Source organism: Loxodonta africana, chromosome 15, assembly GCF_030014295.1.
Source record: "Loxodonta africana isolate mLoxAfr1 chromosome 15, mLoxAfr1.hap2, whole genome shotgun sequence".
NCBI lineage: Eukaryota > Metazoa > Chordata > Mammalia > Proboscidea > Elephantidae > Loxodonta > Loxodonta africana.
The window spans coordinates 6,157,213-6,174,890 of record NC_087356.1 but is presented as its reverse complement, the minus strand read 5'-3'; the positions used below and the strand labels follow the sequence as shown (position 1 = coordinate 6,174,890).

The following is a 17,678-nucleotide window of genomic DNA, read 5'->3' as shown; positions in this document are numbered from 1 at the left end:
AGGTCAGCAGTTCAAATCTACCAGCCGCTCCTTGGAAACCCTACGGGGCAGTTCTGCTCTGTCCTGTAGGGTCGCTATGAGTTGGAGTGGACTCAATGGCAGTGGGTTTATAAGAGCCTTGTTCACCCCTGACCCTCTGGTGCCTAGGACAGAGCCTGGCACACAGTCAGTGCTCAGGAAGCAGCTGATGGAGGAGAGAGTGGTGAAGTGTAGAAGAGAAGGTAACTCTGGGAGCAGCAGTTAAAACCCCTGTACTTGAGGAGGTCAGCAGTGGTGCCGTAATGACACATCAGACCTCGTGGGCTCTTTCTGGTAAGCCGGGGCAGGGTGTGGGCCTGAGTCCAGAGCTCTGTCGTGTGCCCCAAAACCATGCGCAGTAGAAGAACTTGCAGGAGTCTTGCCTTCTTTCTGAAATCAGATGCACGATGCTTCTCGCATGAGTGGAGACAAGTTTGTGGTGTGTGGAACCAGGAGAGCAGGCCCCCAGGAGTACCTAAGCCCTAGTCACGGTCAGGAGAGGAGGAAAACGAGACAGTGGAGGAGACAGTGAGAGATTAGAGGCCAGTGCCCTAGCCTGAGGGGTGGATGGGTCACCTTTTGGCTGAATTGATGCCTAAGTTGTTAGAGCTGTTTGGGGCCCTGGAGGAGAAAGGGGGCTTTTGGTCGCCGTTGCTCTGTGTCTGGTGGTACCCCTTAGTCATGGCTTTGTGCTGCAGTTTGGAAGTCCAGGCCAGGTCCAGGCTGTGAGGTGTCCCTTTAGCTACTTCCTGTCCTGTTGATAGATGACCCTGGATGTTGTCACCATGTTATGGATGCAAGTATTTTATACTTTACCACAGCCCTGAACACAGAGCGAGCTGTCTTTGCCCAGTTTTCAGGAAACCAGAGGAAGCAGAGGCAAGAGCTGCAGGCCCGGAAATAATCTGGGCAGATGATTCTAGGAGCTGACTGCACGGTGGTTTGACTCTCGTTAACGTGGACTCATTGAGACACGGAGGTGGTCCGTGTTTTCTGATTACTATACCTCGCTGTTTACAGGCAACCAGCATGGGGGTCCTGCAGAAAACATGGCCCAGGTAGTAGATGTTTTATGAAAAACACCCCAATCCTTTGTACAGACGGCCTTTGGATGACACCTCATGTCTGCAGATGTGAGTTTAGGCCCCAGACATTGAGTAGTTTGGTGGCTCTATTTACGGCAGCGTAATTGCACGGTGTTCCCCTTGCTAGCGGGGTCTGCTCTGTGGTCTTGAGGGAAGGGAGGGAAGCAGGAAAACAGAAAAATGCGGGACAGGTGTAGAGGGCAAGGGCGAGGATACCACCTCACGTGGGAGCAGTGCAGAGTTTTCTTAGGGTCAGATGCTGTCTTTAAAAAAAAAAAATCAATGTTTCATTTATTATGGATTTCCTGCGTTCATTTCTATTTAACAAATACTATATTCAGTTAGTATTTACCTTGATTCCTGAACTTCGCCCTTTTAGGATTTTTGACATGTAGGGTTTCGTGACCTGGATTCTGCTCGTTGTGCAGACATCACAGGGTCTGTTTTCACATTTTCCCTCACCCCAAACAGGAACTCAGTACCCTCCAAGCAAAGACTCCCCTAGCGGAGGGGCTTGTAAGCAGAGAATGGGCAGCATGCCCGTCTGGCTGGGCGGTGGGGGGAAGAATATCTGAATTTTGGGGAGGGAATATATGTGTAGTTTGAAGAAACTTAGTATTTTAGATTTGAAAAATGAAAAAAAGTCATTTTGAAATGTTAAAGAACAATAAAGGAATCTGTGATATTTTAGCTAATTAGAATGTGACATATGTTTTACAAAATTGAACATCACAAGAGTTAGGCTTTCTAGTATAAAAAACACTTTCCTTCCCCAGACTTTCCTCCTCTGATACTCTCAGCGGTGCATTGTTGTTGTTGTTGTGTGCCATCAAGTTGATTGCTACTCATAGCGACCCTATATGACAGAGTACAACTAACCCATAGCATTTTCTAGGGTGTAATCTTTATGGGGTCTTTTCTTCCCCAGAGCTGCTGGGTGGATTTGAACCTTAGGTCTTTTGGTTAACGGCCAAGTGCTTAACCATTGCACCACCACGGGTCCTTCAACAATGCATTAAAAAAAAAGAAGAAAAAAACCCTGTTCCTGTTGAGTCGATTCCGACCCATAGCGACCCTATAGGACAGAGTAGGACTGCCCCATAGGGTTTCCAAGGAGCTTCTGGTGAATTCAAACTGCAGACCTTTTGGTTAGCAGCCAAGCTCTTTAACCACTGCACTACCAGGGCTCCTCAACGATGCATTCCAAAAACCAAAACCAAACTCATTGCTGTGGAGTCTGTTCAGCTCACACAATTCGTAGGTATAACTTTCTGAGTTTGGAGAGAGAGGGAGGAAGCAAGGCACAGGGAGCTTAGGGTGTTATCAAAGCCACATCAGGATCAGGCAAGCGCTCTGAACAGGGTGTTCTCTCCGATGTGCCGTGCCTTATCTCTGCCCTTGGCCTTGGCCGGCATTGGTTTCTTGCGTTCAGCCATCTCCGTGTGCTCTCTCTGCATCTCTGTTTTTACGGAGGGAGGAAGTGTTCAAGGGTGGATCAGATTAGCCCCTTTGTGAACTTGGTGCCAGGGTCACAAAGGAAGTGCCAGCCACGTCTTTTTTCAAGAACAGAACTCACTGTGCACTTCCAGGAAAGTCTGGAAGGCCACCTTGAAGGAGGGAAATGAGAGCTTTTTCTGGGTCAGCACTCCGAGGTCACACAATGCGAGTTATCACGCTTGTGTTGGGTTTCTTGGGATTTCCTTAGAACAACGTCGGCTGGAATTTTCCATGTGGGGTTCATACTCAGAAATGGTGGAGGGGTGCCATGGCTAATGTTCCTTTTCTACAATGGAGTTATTGTCACCAGGCTGTTAATATTTTACAGGAAATAATTTTGTTTATGCCCAGATAACTGAACTCACTGATGGTGTTCTTCCTTTAGGGGTGTGGCTCGTAGTTATTTAAAAAGTGGGCAAATGTTGAGTCTAACTTTTTAGACCTAGTAAATTTTGAGTTCAAAAGTGATATTTAAAAAATATTTATATATGTATTTTAAACCTAGAATCAAGCCTTTCCCTCCTATTTCACAGGTGCCCAACTTGTGCGTAGCGCGTGACTGTTTAACAAGAGAAACCATCTGGACGGGCTTAGCAAGCATCTGCTTCAATCCCTTTCGTTTTAGTAGATGAGATTGACTGGGGCATGTGGGCTTCAAAACAGCGTGATTTTGGCAGATGACTTTTTATTAAATGATTCCTTTTTTTTTTTAAGTGCAAAGCAGAAGCGCCTGTCTCCTAGCTGGCTGTGTTAGCCAGGTGTGCCCTTTCTCCCTGACAGTGTGTGTGAGTCTCATGCTGCCAAGGTGTGTCCTGATGCTCCGGCTGTACTAAGCTGCTGCTTCTATGAAGTATACTGACACACACACTGACACACTCCTCTATCACACACACTATCATACACACACACTCATACACACACTATCACACTCTGTCACACACACTCATACACACATACACACAATATCACACACACTCCTATATCACACACTATCATGCACACTATCACACACACTCACACTATCATACACACTATCACACACTATCACAACACAATCATACAAACTGTCACACAATCACACACACTGTCACACATACTCACATACACACTATCACACACACACTATCACACACACACTATCACACACACATACACACTCCTCTATCACACACTATCACACACACTCACATACACACTACCACACACACATACACACACTCATACACCGTCACACACACACTGTATCACACACACTGACACACATACACTCACACACTATCACACCCACACACACTGTTATACACACACACTGTCACACACTCACACACACCCACACACTATTACACATGCACTATCACACACACCCACACACTCACACTATTACACACACATATACACTCACACTATCACACACACTCACTATCACACACACATACACTCACACACTATCACACACATACACACTCCATCACACACTATCACACACACACACACTATCACACACACACACACACGTTGCCATCGCGTCAATTCCGATTCATAGCAACCGTATAGGACAGAATAGAACTGCCCTATAGGGTTTCCAAGGAGCCGCTGGTGGATTTAAGCTGCCCACCTTTTGGTTAGCAGCCAAGCTCTTAACCACTGCACCACCAGGCTCCGTAGAGCACACTAGGACCTTGTATTTTTGAACTGCTTGGGGCCAGGAGTGATCCTGATTTTAAAAACAATAAAGAAGTGAAGGAAGCGTGAAATTGTCTACCCTGTTCTTTCACCCTTCAGTGAAGAGCCCCGCTTTAACTGCTGACTCTAACCCAGATCTGGGTTTCCTATAAGGTTTTGCATTCCTCTCAGGCAAGAGTTAGGTATCCAAGTTTATGCCTTTTTTATTAAGAAGTAGTTTTTAATTTTTTAATTATGAAACTCTTAAAACATAATCCCAAAGTAGTGAGGATAGTGTAATGAATCACCATACTCAACATGCAGGCAGGTCACTTTCAAGGTTTGCAAAACTTGCTTTATCTTCTCCTGTCTGGGCTTTTTTTTTTTAACCCTCCCCTTCCCAAGACACTGTAAAGCAAATCCTAGGCATTATGGTATTTCACCCCCCACTTGTCCTGGTAAACACTTCTACAAAGTACAGCCATTCTTACATAACTGCAGTGCTGTCACCAAAGTGATAAAATTAGCAGATTCCTTGGCATCACCTGATCCCCTCCGTACTGGCTTGTTCTAGTCAGTATTCAACAGGAGCCACGCGCCACGTGTGATTATTACGTCCCTTAAACCAGTTGCTGCCAAGTCGCTTCTGACTCACAGGGACCCTATAGCACAGAATAGAACTGCCCCATAGGGTTTCCAAAGGAGAGGCTGGTGGATTCGAACAGCTGACCTTTTGGTTAGCAGCTGTAGTCTTAACCACTGCACCACCGGGGCTCGATATCTATATATCTACTGTATATATATGTATGGTTCTTGTTTTTATACATATATGTCTGTACACACATATTGTTTCTAAATAATACCAATATTCCTGTTAACATAAGAGTACTGAATGAAATTTAAGTTTTTACAGCTCTGTTTGTCCTTAGGATATATTCAACTAAAGATGTATTGTCCAAATACTATTTAAAATAGTTATTTTCTGTATGTAATTATTTCAGTCATTATTTTGATAACCTTAACCCTATGAACAGTTGGGTTTATTCAGTTTTTTGTTCGGGGATTGCCTTTCTTCCTTATTGATTTAACTTCATTGTTAAAAATTACAAAACGCTTCCGTGATTTCTAAATCAAACATGTAGACCAGAATATTTGTAGAGAAGCTACACTTGCATCCGTGACTTCCTCCCGAGTTCCTTTTCCCTACCATAGATAACCGTTTCTTTTCTGACTTAGCTTTCCACTGTTTTACAGATATAAACCAATTCATAACACGTGTATGTAGTCTCTCCACTATATTTCAGAAAGGCCACGTATTTCTGTTCTATGCGCTGTCCTTTTCATTTACGAACCTATTGTGGCAATCATTCGGTATCAGACTACTGAGATGATCTGTTCTGTGTCTCTCTTTTGGCTTTAACTGTGTGGAAGTGCCATGGTTTATTCAACCTATCCTTTGTTGTTGTTGTTCGGTGCCATCAAGTTGGTTCTGACTCGTAGCGGCCCTCTGTACAACAGAACGCAACACTGCCCAGTCCTGTGCCACCCTCACAGTTGTTGTTATGCTTGAGCCCATTGGCACAGCTGCTGTGTCAGTCCATCACATTGAGGGTCTTCCTCTTTTTTGCTGACACTCTACCTTACCAAGCATGATGTCCTTCTCCAGGGACTGGTCCCTCCTGATAACATGTCCAAAGTACAAATCCTTTACTGATGGGCGTTAGGTTGTTTTCAACCTTTTGCTGTGGCGAACAACACCACAATGAATAACCTGGTATATAAGTCATTTTGTATTTCTACTGGTGACTCTTTAGGATAGATTCTTAGAATTTGAATTTCTGGAGTAAAGGGGTAAATGAATGTGAAGTTTTTTAAGGTATTGCTGAATTTCCCCTCCTACCACTTGGGCTGTACCATTTTTTTAAGAATTCCCATCAGCAGTGTGTAAAATTGCCTGTTTTCCCACAGACTTGTCATCAGATACGGTCTCAAACTTTTGCATTTTTGCCAAACTGATAGGTGAGAACTAGTACCTCAGAATAGTTTTCATTTGTCCGTTGACCAATGTCTGGGAACCATTGTTTCACGTATTTTGCCTGGTTTTCTCATTGTTTAACAAGGTAAAAAAGTTAAGTCCAATTCCTGTTACTTCATCGTGCCCAGAAGAAGTCATCCTCAAGTACTTGTGGAGTTTTCTTTTTTACACTTCTAACTCTGATCAGTTTGGATTTTTTTCCCTGGTGTAGAGAGTGAAGTATGGATCTACTTGAATCTTTCTCTAAATTGCTCTCTTTGTCCCAGCATCATTTATTAAAAGTTCCGTCATTTCCCTCCCGATGTAAGGTGCTATCTTTTATGATATACTAAATTTTTATAGGCCCAAGGGTCTATTTCTGAGGAGCGTTTTTAATGGTACTAATACAAAAAGATATTTAATGACTATTTCAATTATAAATTAAAAATCTATGTTTCACTTATTGTAGATATTTTAGGGACTCAATAATTTAATTTGAAGGCAAAAAAGAATTATGTAAAGAGAAACTTTTAACACTTATTTTCTTAAACTGAACGGTGAGAAACGCTACGGGGTAAAATCCCCTTGACGATGATGCGACGTTGTAAAGACCCTGCTGTAAATGTATAAATCAGATGTTACAGTAGCCCCTTTAAGAATAGGAAGTTTGTGGAAATTAGAGGCTTTTGGTTCCATTCTCCCCCTGCTCATTTGTATGTCCCACTCAGATTCTTTGCTCCTGCATTACTCTGTGCGGATGAATGTAGAGTGAAATTTATGGCCCATGGAGTCCTTGAATGGGGCAAACCATTAACGCATTTGGCTGCTAACCGAAAGGTTGGAGGCTCGTGTTCACCCAGAGGCTCCTTGGAAGAAAGACCTGGTGATCTACATCCAAAAAATCAGCCATCGAACACCGTTCGGAGCACTGTTCTGCTCTGCGGCACACGGTTTCGCCATGAGTCGGCACAGTCTTGATGGCAATTAGAGGTGGTTACGGTCTGTGTGGCCTTTAGTCTAGGCATCTAGAGAGGTGTTGCATGTTAGGACAGGGGAAAAATGTTTTGCCACTTTCAAAGGAGCAGAGGTAAACTGTGCACATAGAATGCCCATTTCAGTGTAAATTTGGACTTAGGTGTCTGGAGAAGACAGGGTATTATGTGGGAGGAATAGTTGCTTTTAAAAACGGAGCTTGGATGAAGTTATTTGTGGCTTGTGTTCGTGCAGAAATTGTAGGCAGAGACAATGAGATGCTTATTTTATTTCCTGAAAATATGTCTGGGGAAAACCTAAGAGAATAAATATTGTTTGTAAGTTTCAAAGTGACTCAGCTGCTGAGACCGGCCCGTTTCCCGGTTCCCCAGGCTCCTGTAATGCTCTGTGGCGTCACGGATGGAAAGTGGCCTTTAGGGTCGGGGAAACCGGGATTCCGGAGTTGACTTTTTTTGCCCTTTCGTTTTCTCACCTGGAAAATGAACATAGAGATGCCTCCCTTCTGATATTTTTATGGAGAGAAAATCATACTGAGGGTATGACAAACCTAACCAAATGCCCCACATACGCTAGGCATTCAACAATGTCCCGTCTGCCACCTCTGGCTGTACTTTCTTCTAGCACACAGAGGTGGTTATTCACCAGTTACCAGGGCTGTTCATTTTGTGGTCTTAATTGAGGTTTCTAATGCTACGTTTAGTTTTTGCATAGCCATTTATAAGTCTGATTTTTTATTTCTTGTGCGGGTTAAGTTTAAGATCCATTGATCTTTAGTTTTCTTAGGTAACGGTAGAGTATTTTCTGCAGGATAACAGGATTTAATAAAAGCAGGTGTCATTTTGCTGATTGAATTCCTGTTATGGTCCCAAGTACGCCTCTCCGTTTTTGGCTGTCCTCTGTCTTCATGTTGAAGTCTGCGGGAGTGGTAGACACATTGTTACAGAGTTGAGCTCATTTGTGGTCTTCTTGTCATCATCCTGACTTTCAGTGGAGGACAGATTCTCACTTGGCTCTTTTCTCTTCCTTACCTTCCCTACCGCTGTATTTCTGCAACGCTTTCAAACTTTTTTTGACCATGTCCTGCAGAGAGAAATGTGTTTACATGTGTGTGCGTCACTGAAACAGATATTCCATGAACAGTCCTTACCCTTCTACTTATACTCTATTTTCTACTCTATTTCTTTTCTTTTTTTAAAGCTATTTTCTGGTATATGCTAGGCATTACTTCATATAATTTGAAAAACTCTGCTATCGTGTAGGCTCAGAGCTTTGGTGTGTTTGTTAAATATGTTTTAGTTCATTAAGGTCACCAACGTGCAGTCTGCTTGCCTTGATTTGTATGTTTGTGAAGCCCTTCATAAGACTTCCCGCAGAGGAAGTTATAGTTTGGAAAATTTCCCTGCCATTTGGCAACTTTTGTAGGAAACAGAAGACAGTAGGGTGGAAAAGTTTCGTTACAATGATTGTCTCTGCTGGCAGAGGCGTAAAACTTTGTCTTCTATTCAGGCACTGGGTGGATTTCAATAAAAGCGAATGTGGCTCAGTGATAGATTTTATATGTGTGTTGATTTTGTTTCACGATGTGGGCTTGGTTTTGTTTTAAAATCATCTTTCCTTACCATAAACTCTTCTCCAGTAGATAGAAGAATTTCTTAAAGAAGAAAAGACTAATTTTTTTGGAAGACTTTGTCTCAAGTCTTAATCCCAAAGTGATCTATGGTATGGTTGCAGGGTTATAATTCTGCTCATGGAATCTTAAATTATTTGTTGAGGAAGACACACATGGGAAGGCCTGTCTTTAGTTAGCTGTGTTGGTTCTATGAGCTTAGTAGGACAAATGAAGACTGATTTCATATCATAGTCCACGCAGGAAAGGAAGATTGCAGGAATAGAGGTCTCATGCCAAGTATAAGCACAAAGTAGATTTTTTAGTGTCAAGCTATAGCAAGTACTGGCGCTAAGGATTCTGTAAATGATACTTAAAAACTGAAATACAGCTTTGTATAGGAGGACACAGGAGCCCTGGTGGCATAATGGTTAAGAGCTCAGCTACTAACCAAAAGGTCAGCAGTTCAAATCCACCAGGTGCTCCTTGGAAACCCTCTGGGGCAGTACTACTCTGTCCTGTAGGGTCACTATGAGTCTGAATTGACTCAATAGCAATGAGTTTGGTTTTGTGGGTTATAGGAGAATGCTAAGGGACTTCAAGGTTGTAGAAAACGAGCTTATATCCTGGCTTGCGTTCCGTCTGCTGTATGACCTTGGGCAAGTTTCTGAGCCTCCCTCTCCTCATTCAGTTTCATTACCAATCAATAAGATAGTGCCTGTAATGGAATAGGACTACAAAGGCCGGTCCTTCCTCTTCTCTGTTCTTTCCTATTCCTCCATCTTTTTTTTTTTTTTTTTTGTTAAATGAAATACATGGAAACATTCAGCAAAAGACTAAAGACAAATAAAGATACAGCTGGCTCTTCACTTGTTTTTTTTTAATGATCTTTTTTTTTTTTTTTTACTAGTTGGGTTTTATTATAATGGATAATAGAGAATAAAGACAAAGCCTAGAAGTACCAGAGAAGAACAGAGAGCTGGTCAACCACCTGGTGCCCGTGCAAGCTTATCAGCTTCAATGGAAACCTGATAACTCTCTCGTGACATTCATTACGTGACGTGTCGTCCTCCCGATAGAAAGAAGCCACTCTATTCCAGCAAATCTAGGGTGTGTTCTTGAGGCTGACAGCAACAGAGCTGCCATCTGAGGACACTGAACATAGCAGCAGGGCTTAGGTCAGAGGCAGGAAAACCAGACAGAGCCGCACTGACTGCGTTATCACCAGCTGATGGACCAGGCAGACACTGAATCCTAAGTTCTGATGGAGAAAAGGTTGGAAGCTTCCCTGAGGGGCCAGGGATTTCCACAGACCACAGGGGCCCTCCCAGATGGGACGGGAGGTGAGAACAAGAGAAGTGTGATCGCTCACACGAGAACGAGCTTCTTCTTAGGGTTTATTGCAGGAGCCCTGGTGGTGCCCTGGTTAAGTGCTCAGCTGGCAGCTGAAAGGTGGGTGGTACAAACCCACCAGCAGCTTCGTGGAAGAAAAGAGCTGGTGATCTGCTCCCGAAAAGGTTACAGCCTAGGAAGCCCTGTGGGGCAGTTCTACTCTGTTCTGTAGGGTTGCTATGTGTTGGAATTGGCTTGACGGCACACAACAACTGCAAGAGTTTATAGATCCTTAAGGCAAGACAAGGGAGGTGAGACTGAGGATAACTGGTCAGTGTCACTGGTCCAGTGCTCTTGGTACAGTGATGGGGACCGTCCTGCATGCCTGGCCTGGGTGGGCAGAGAGAGCTAGGGGCCTGCCCTCGTAGTTCTGCAAGGAAACTTTTGTTACCGATGACAGAGAATATTGCTGGGGCAGTACCACGCCTAAACATTGGAAGGAGGCAGGAGAAATATGTACTGTTGTTGTAAGCGATCACTTTTCCGTATGAAGTATTCTCTTAGATACTTCTCCTTATTCCTTCCCAACTGCGCACTCAGGATGACGTTTCTAACAGGGCTGCCATTCATCTTCACTGACCCCAAAGCCTCAAGTCTGGAGTGAGCTCTCTGGCGTTTTTATGTATTGGATATGAGGATGTTCCTTACAGGAATTTACACTCCAGGGAGAGGAAGGCTGCAAATGAGGAAAAGTTCCCTTTTGACAAAATGCGTACCTGGCTTTTGTGTAAGCTATACCTGGTGACCGTTATGTTTCTCACATTGGCCAGGTGGCTCTGCACAGGTGGGTACGGCTTAATTTCTTTGAGGTGAGGATTTCCCCTGCTTCCATTTGGAAACCTGGCCCTCCTTGCTGGGTGTTTATACATCTCTTTCTGAATGAGATATACTTCAAACAAGTAAAAAGTTGCCCTCGAGTAAACCCCGACTTATGGCAGCCCATGTGTGTCAGAGTACAACTGTGCTCCACAGGGTTTCGATGGCTGATTTTTGGGAAGGAGATCACCAGGCCCTTCCTCCGAGGCATCTCTGGATGGACTCGAATCTCTAACCTTTCAGTTAGCAATTGAGTGCATGAACGATTTGTACCACCTGAAGACCCCCTACCTGATGCACACATGCCTTTTCTTCTCCTGTTGCCGTGGAGCCAGTTCCGACTCATAGTGGTTGATAGCTCGACTGCTACCCAGAAGCTCAGCAGTTGGAATCCATCAGCTGCTCCTTGGGAGCCTTATGGGGCAGTATTACTGTGTCCTATAGGGTTCCTCCAAGTCAGAATCGACTCAACAGCAACAGGTTTATATATTTTTATTTTTTTGGTTATCTTGTCCAGGACCATGCTTGCTTCAAGTTGGGGGAATTTCTTGAGCATCTGCTGTGTGGCAGATACTTCACTAGGTGCAGGGGAAAGCCACTGCTGCCAGGGTTCCCGTTGCCTAATGGAGATGACTAGGAGGGTCCCCGAGAGGAAACCAGACAACTAGAACGACTGTTTTGGTACCAATGTTGCTTAACGCTTCCATAATGCGATGATTTTTTTTTGAAGTTGCCTTTGAAAGAATTTCACGTACCGTGTACGATTTAACCTTCTTCAGCTTTTGTTTTAACATGTACTCTGAGAGCTCTTCTCGTGTATGTTTTTAAGGGATGTTGTTGTAAGTGGAACGAAGTCTGAATCCATAAACCTGTAAATTTCCTAGGCTATAGCTTGCTGTCTCCACGAGTCAGAGCCAACTCGACGGCAACTAACCGTCACTTGTTGTCTCTAAGGATACCTGTTGCAAAGGACTGTTTGTCATCCTTGGGCCTGCAGAGACTTCTTGAGCAGCTCTTTCTTGGGCCTGCGTCCTCCAGGGACCCTTGTTCTGACAGGGAAACTGAGAGACTGTTCAGAATCTGTCTGCTCTTCGGGGTTTGTTCCGTGATGAAATATCTGAATTATTACAAGCATTTCTGTCACTTGAGTGGAGGTGGCAGAAATTTCATGTATTAGCTATGCCAACAGCCCTGGTGGCACAATGGTTAAGCGCATGGCTGCTAACCAAAAGATCAACCTTTCTAACCCTGCGGTGGCTCTGCAGGAGAAAAGACCTGGTGACCTGCTCCTGTAAGGATTACAGCCTAGGAAACCCTAAGGAGGCAGTTCTGCTCTGTCGTGTAGGGTCATTATGAGTCAGAATTGACTCAATGGCACAACAACAACGATACTGACAGGCAGCTCAGAGAACAGTTCCAGGTGAAACTTGCTTGGGCACCTGGTCCATCCACGTAGTAAGGGTCTGGTGTTTGCACATCCCCAGTGATGCAGGGGAGAGAGACCGAGGCTGAATGGAGGCACCTTCTTTTTCAGCTGGTAACTTGTTGGTGGCCCACGATGTGAGACTCCAGCATGTTTTAATAATTTAAACACAGGGATACATGAAACTTGGAAAACAAGTCCACATTCTAGGGATTATTTTTGTTTTGTTTTTAAATCTATCTTTTTTCTATTCTGTTCCTAGGTGCAACGTTAGAAGAAATAAACCAGCATTGGGACTGGTTGGAACAAAACCTCTTGCACACGTTGTCTGTCTTTGACAATAAAGAAGACATCGCTAGTTTTGTGAAGGGGAAAGTGAAGGTGGGTTTCTGGACTTTAACATTCCTGCCTGTATCTCCATCTTCCTTCTAACCTCCTTTTAGGATCTTGCACAGTGCAGCAGTTTTAATCATATGCTAACGGCTCTCTCCACTGTAGTTGTACTCTGACCACGTAAAGCCAGATACGTTTGACCTGTTACCTGTATAACTTGACAGCTTTTGTTGTCAGGTGCTGTTGAATCACTTTCGATTCATAGTGACCCCATGTGACAGAGTAAAACTGCCTCATAAAGTTTTCTAGGCTGTAATGTTTACTGGAGCAGATCGCTGGTCTTTCTGCCGGGAAGCCACTGGCTGGGTTTGAACTCCTGAACTTTCTGTGAGCAGCCGAGCACTTCACCACTGAGCCACCAGGGCTCCTTAAACCTGACAGAGCCAGTCTTTATATCAGGTGTATTTTGGCAGAGCCAGCCTCTCCAGCAAAATACACCTGAAGTAAAACAAAATGACGTCAATCTCGAGCCTAGAGTTTGCTATCCTTTATAGAAATGAAGGGTCTTTTTTTATCTTAGGAAAAAAAAAAGTTAAGATTTATGTTTTTCCAGAACAACAACATGATTTAATTCCTTAAATTAGTTATTCTCAACTTTTTTGCAGTTGTGACATCTTGTTACTCTCTCTTTTGCTGGCCCTACCTGGTGGTACAGTGGTTAAGCACTTGGCTGTTAACCAAAAGGTTGGCAGTTTGAATCCACCAGCCGCTCCTTAGAAACTCTATGGGGCAGTTCTACTCTGCCCTACAGGATCATTATGAGTCAGAATTGGCTTGATGGCAACCGGTTTGGTTTTGGTTTTTACCCAGTAAAGTGCTCCCTCTTAGAAATGCTCTGTGGATGCCTATTTTTAAAATAAGTTAATTAAATGGAATTAAAGCCAATTAAGTTTTGAGAACAAAGGGTAGGAGTATTTTGGGAGGTATCTGTTGAGACCTCCAATGAGTTATAGTCTTACATAACTTGGTCTCATTGCAATAATATGATCGGTAAACAGGGCTTTAAAAACCCCACCCGACAGGGGCAGACATTGTCTTCTTCTAAATTTAACTCTCTCATTAAACACTTCAACACATTAGCCTGTAATGCAGCTTTCCTCCCTTAGGGTAAAACCTCCCAGACTGTTGGTTTTGTTTTTCTTCAGAAAGCTTGCTTTCCCAATATCCTAAGTGCTTCTGCTTTTAGTAAAGGAGTATCAAAGCGGAATTCTCTTGATTTTAAAGGAACAAAATAGAAGCACTTTTTTTGCCTTTGGGGCTTGGGTGTTGCCTTAGTCTCACAGAGCTGCTGAAACAGAAATATCACAAATGTAACAGAATGAGGGTTCTTGTCCTGTCCCATTAGCTGATCGGAATAAGACGGTCGCCACACCACCAGTTGCAAGGGAAACAGAAAGTGGAAATTTATTGTTTGCGTAAACAAGGAGCAACATGGGGCTTAGCAGCTGAAAGACCACATGGTTGCTGTCTGAGGGGGTGGGGTTGGGGGCTTTTTATTTCCAATGGCATCTGGGGGTTGGGTGTAGTACCCAGAACTCTCCACCCATAGCCCTCCCATGTCGGTAATGTTCAGGTCCAAGGACAGATTGAGGACACAGCTCTTCAGGTCATGTGCATGTTCCAAAATCCTGCTTCGCCCATGCTTGGGATTCTGGCACCAAATTCAAACTGTGGTTAGGACCACCACGTGGTTAGGCCAAACCGCAGTTAGAAGCCGTGGCTGCGCTAACGGGGGGCTGCAGAGCAGGGGAATGTCTCGGGGGGAGGCGACACAAATGGGTGGCTTTAACGAACAGAACTTTATTTTCTTACAGTTTAGGAGGCTAGAGGTCTGAATTCAGGCTGTGGGCTCTAGGGGAAGGCTCTATCTGTCTACTCTGGGGATAAACCCTTGTCTTAGCTTCTCCAGCATTCTCCTCGGCATTCCTTGTGGCGTCTCTTTCCCCCATTTGTGCTTCCTTGTTTCTGTGTCTGTTTTTTTAATCTCAGAAGTCATTAGGTTTAAGACACACCCTACGCTAATAATGGCCTCATTAACGTAACAGAGAAAACCCTATTCTCAATTGGATTACATTATAAAACCAAAACCCATTGCCGTCAGAGGTGATTCTGACTCATAGCAGGACAGGTTTCCAAGGCTGAAATCTTTAAGGAAGCAGACTGTGACATCCTTCTCCCAAGGAGCAGCTGGTGGGTTTGAACCAGCAACATTTCAGTTAGCAGCGAGCGCTTAACCACTGCACCACCAGGGTTCCTCTCCCACAGGTACGGGGGTTAGTATACATATTTTTGGGTAACAGGATTGAATCCATAACAGGGGGACTTGTGAAATCTGGCTCCGGCAAGTGTGGCAATGTTGGCATGGTGTCCTTGTGGTGGGATTCTAGCCCATGGAGGCTGGTTGGGTGGACTTAAAAAAAAAAGAGTTCTGAGGAGTCTGCTGGTCTGGAGCAGGTTACGGAGCGAGGGGCCAGCCTTGTCTGAAGCGGCGGCTGCAGCATCTCCATGCCTGCGGTGCCTATGGTAGCACGAGGTGCTGTTTGCTGCTCTTCTCTTCTAGCCAAATGCAGGGATCTGGGACTCGGCGCTTTCCTACGCATGCATCGTGTGCCTCTGACCTCCGTGTAACCAGCCAGTTGCTGTCACTCTGCATAACCAGCCAGTTGCTGTCATGTTGATTCCAACTCATGGCAACCCCGTGTGTCCGAATAGTGCTTTCTCCGTAGGGTTTTCAAGGCTGTGACCTTCTGGAAGCAGATTGCCAGGACTTTCTTCCAAGCACCTCTAGATGAATTCAACCTCCATCCGTTCAGTTTGTAGCTGAGTTCTCAACAACTTGCATCACCAGGGACTCTGACCTCTCTATAAAGCTTAAACAAACAAACAAACAAAAAACCTCTACTCGAAGCTGTACCTGTAACAGACACTGCAGTTCCATGGAAATTAGAAATCGATATGGCAACCATTTGTGGCCATGTCTGGAGCCACCAGATCCATACTAAAACCGTGACTTGTTTTCTTCTAGAGCTCTTATAATGATTTCCTTCACTTTCGCTTTTCAGAGCTAAGGAGGACTACACTGACTATGGGATGGTGCCCAGCAACCGTTACTAAACATTTTGATCAAAGAGTCTGTAGAAAAATCCTGATCAAAAGGGGGAAAATGCAGAACAGGATACCAAATTCTCATGAAATCCAAGCTTTCTAGAGCCAAGGAAACTGCATAAACTCTTAAAACTATTGCCCTGAGATAATCTTTAAACCTTAAACTAAAATATCCCCTGAAATCTTAAAACCAAACAATAGTTTAGCTTAACTAGTAAACAATATCCACCTTGAGCATTGTGCTCTTTGAAGGTCTGTCTGTGTGGGATCAAAATGACATCTGCAACTCGAAAGAGTAGATAGGAAACTTAGGGGGAAGTGAGTTTATGTTAATACAGGACGAACAAGTCAGAAAAGGAGGGCGAGAATGGTTGCACAACTCGAAGAATGTAATCAGTGTCACTAAATGGTACATGTAGAAACTGTTGAACTGGTGTCTGCTGTGCTCTGTATATCCTCAACAACAACGAAATAAATAATTTAAAAAAATCCATTATGTGAGATGTGCCTTTCAAAATATTCATTTTTCCTAGTTATAACTCTTGTTATTGTATCATATCTTGTTATATAGAATTTGGAAAATGAAGAAAATGATAATTGTAATTTGAGATTTATTTGAAAAATAATTTTAAATTATGTTTTTGTTTTAATGGCAGGGCCCAGGTTTAATTTCTAGAAGAGCTGCTTAGTGCAGGCTTTGGCAGCAACTCCCCCAAGGTGACCTTGTCCTAAGGGACCTAGCCTTTCATGAGACATACCTACAAGAATATAAAGGAAGAGGAATGTTAATAGAAATAAATGAAAGTATGGAATTATAGATATATTTTCAAAATTGAGGGGCATATATGAGGCTCAAGGCCTTGGAACTTCTAAACAGCTAATCCTGTGGGGGTCGTTGTTATTAGTTGCCATCAAGACCATCTGGACTCGTGTGCACAGTAAAACTGCTCCATAGGGTTTTTAAGGCTGTGACCGTTCAGAGCCAGATCTCCAGGCCTGCCTTCCGAGGTGCGTCTGGGTGGGTTTGAACTGCCAACCTTCTGGCTAGTAGGTGAGTTCTGAACTGATTGCACGACCATGTGGAAATAGCAGGAAGAAATTCTCAGTGAAGAAGTTTGTTACGAACACGTAGGGACACAGAATCAGAATTCTGATCTTGTCGACTGTTTATGACCCCATCTGGAAGCAGACTGTCACGTCTTTCTCCCTCGGAGCAACTGGTGAGTTCGAATTGCTGACCTTTCAGTTAGCAGCTGAGCTCTTAACCACTGCACCACCAGGGCCCATATTTTGAGGGGACATAGTTCTACCTGTAACAGAGGCTGTTGTCTTTCTGTCCTCAGGCTCTGATTGCAGAGGAGACGAGCAGCAAGCTGGCAGAGCAGGAAGAGGAGCCTGAGAAGTTCCGAGAAGCCCTGGTGAAGTTCGAGGCCAGGTTTAACTTCCCGGAGGCAGAGAAGCTGGTCACCTATTACTCCTGCTGCTGCTGGAAAGGCAGAGTGCCCCGCCAGGGCTGGCTCTATCTCAGCATCAACCACCTCTGCTTCTACTCCTTCTTCCTGGGCAAGGAACGTGAGTAGAGGCTCGTGGGGATCTCGGGAAGGGTTCGGTTCTTCACAGATAAGGTCAGCCTTCAAGATGCTTATCATCTGGTCCCGAGAAAAGTCGTTAACA

At 44.1% G+C, this 17,678-nt stretch overlaps 1 protein-coding gene across 10 annotated transcripts in view; it reads left to right on the top strand.

The window, feature by feature from the left end:
* Nucleotides 1-17,678, top strand: part of TBC1D8 (TBC1 domain family member 8) — a 183,190-nt gene that overhangs the window by 80,749 nt on the left and 84,763 nt on the right. For all 10 annotated transcript variants that reach the window (XR_010317894.1, XR_010317893.1, XR_010317892.1 and 7 more), the window contains exons 3-4: nucleotides 12,769-12,887; nucleotides 17,348-17,576. Coding sequence is in view for 7 of the 10 variants with exons in the window: in XM_064268498.1 (XP_064124568.1) it covers nucleotides 12,769-12,887; nucleotides 17,348-17,576 (348 nt within the window). In the remaining 3 variants the exon portion in view is untranslated. The remainder of the gene's footprint in view (nucleotides 1-12,768; nucleotides 12,888-17,347; nucleotides 17,577-17,678) is intronic.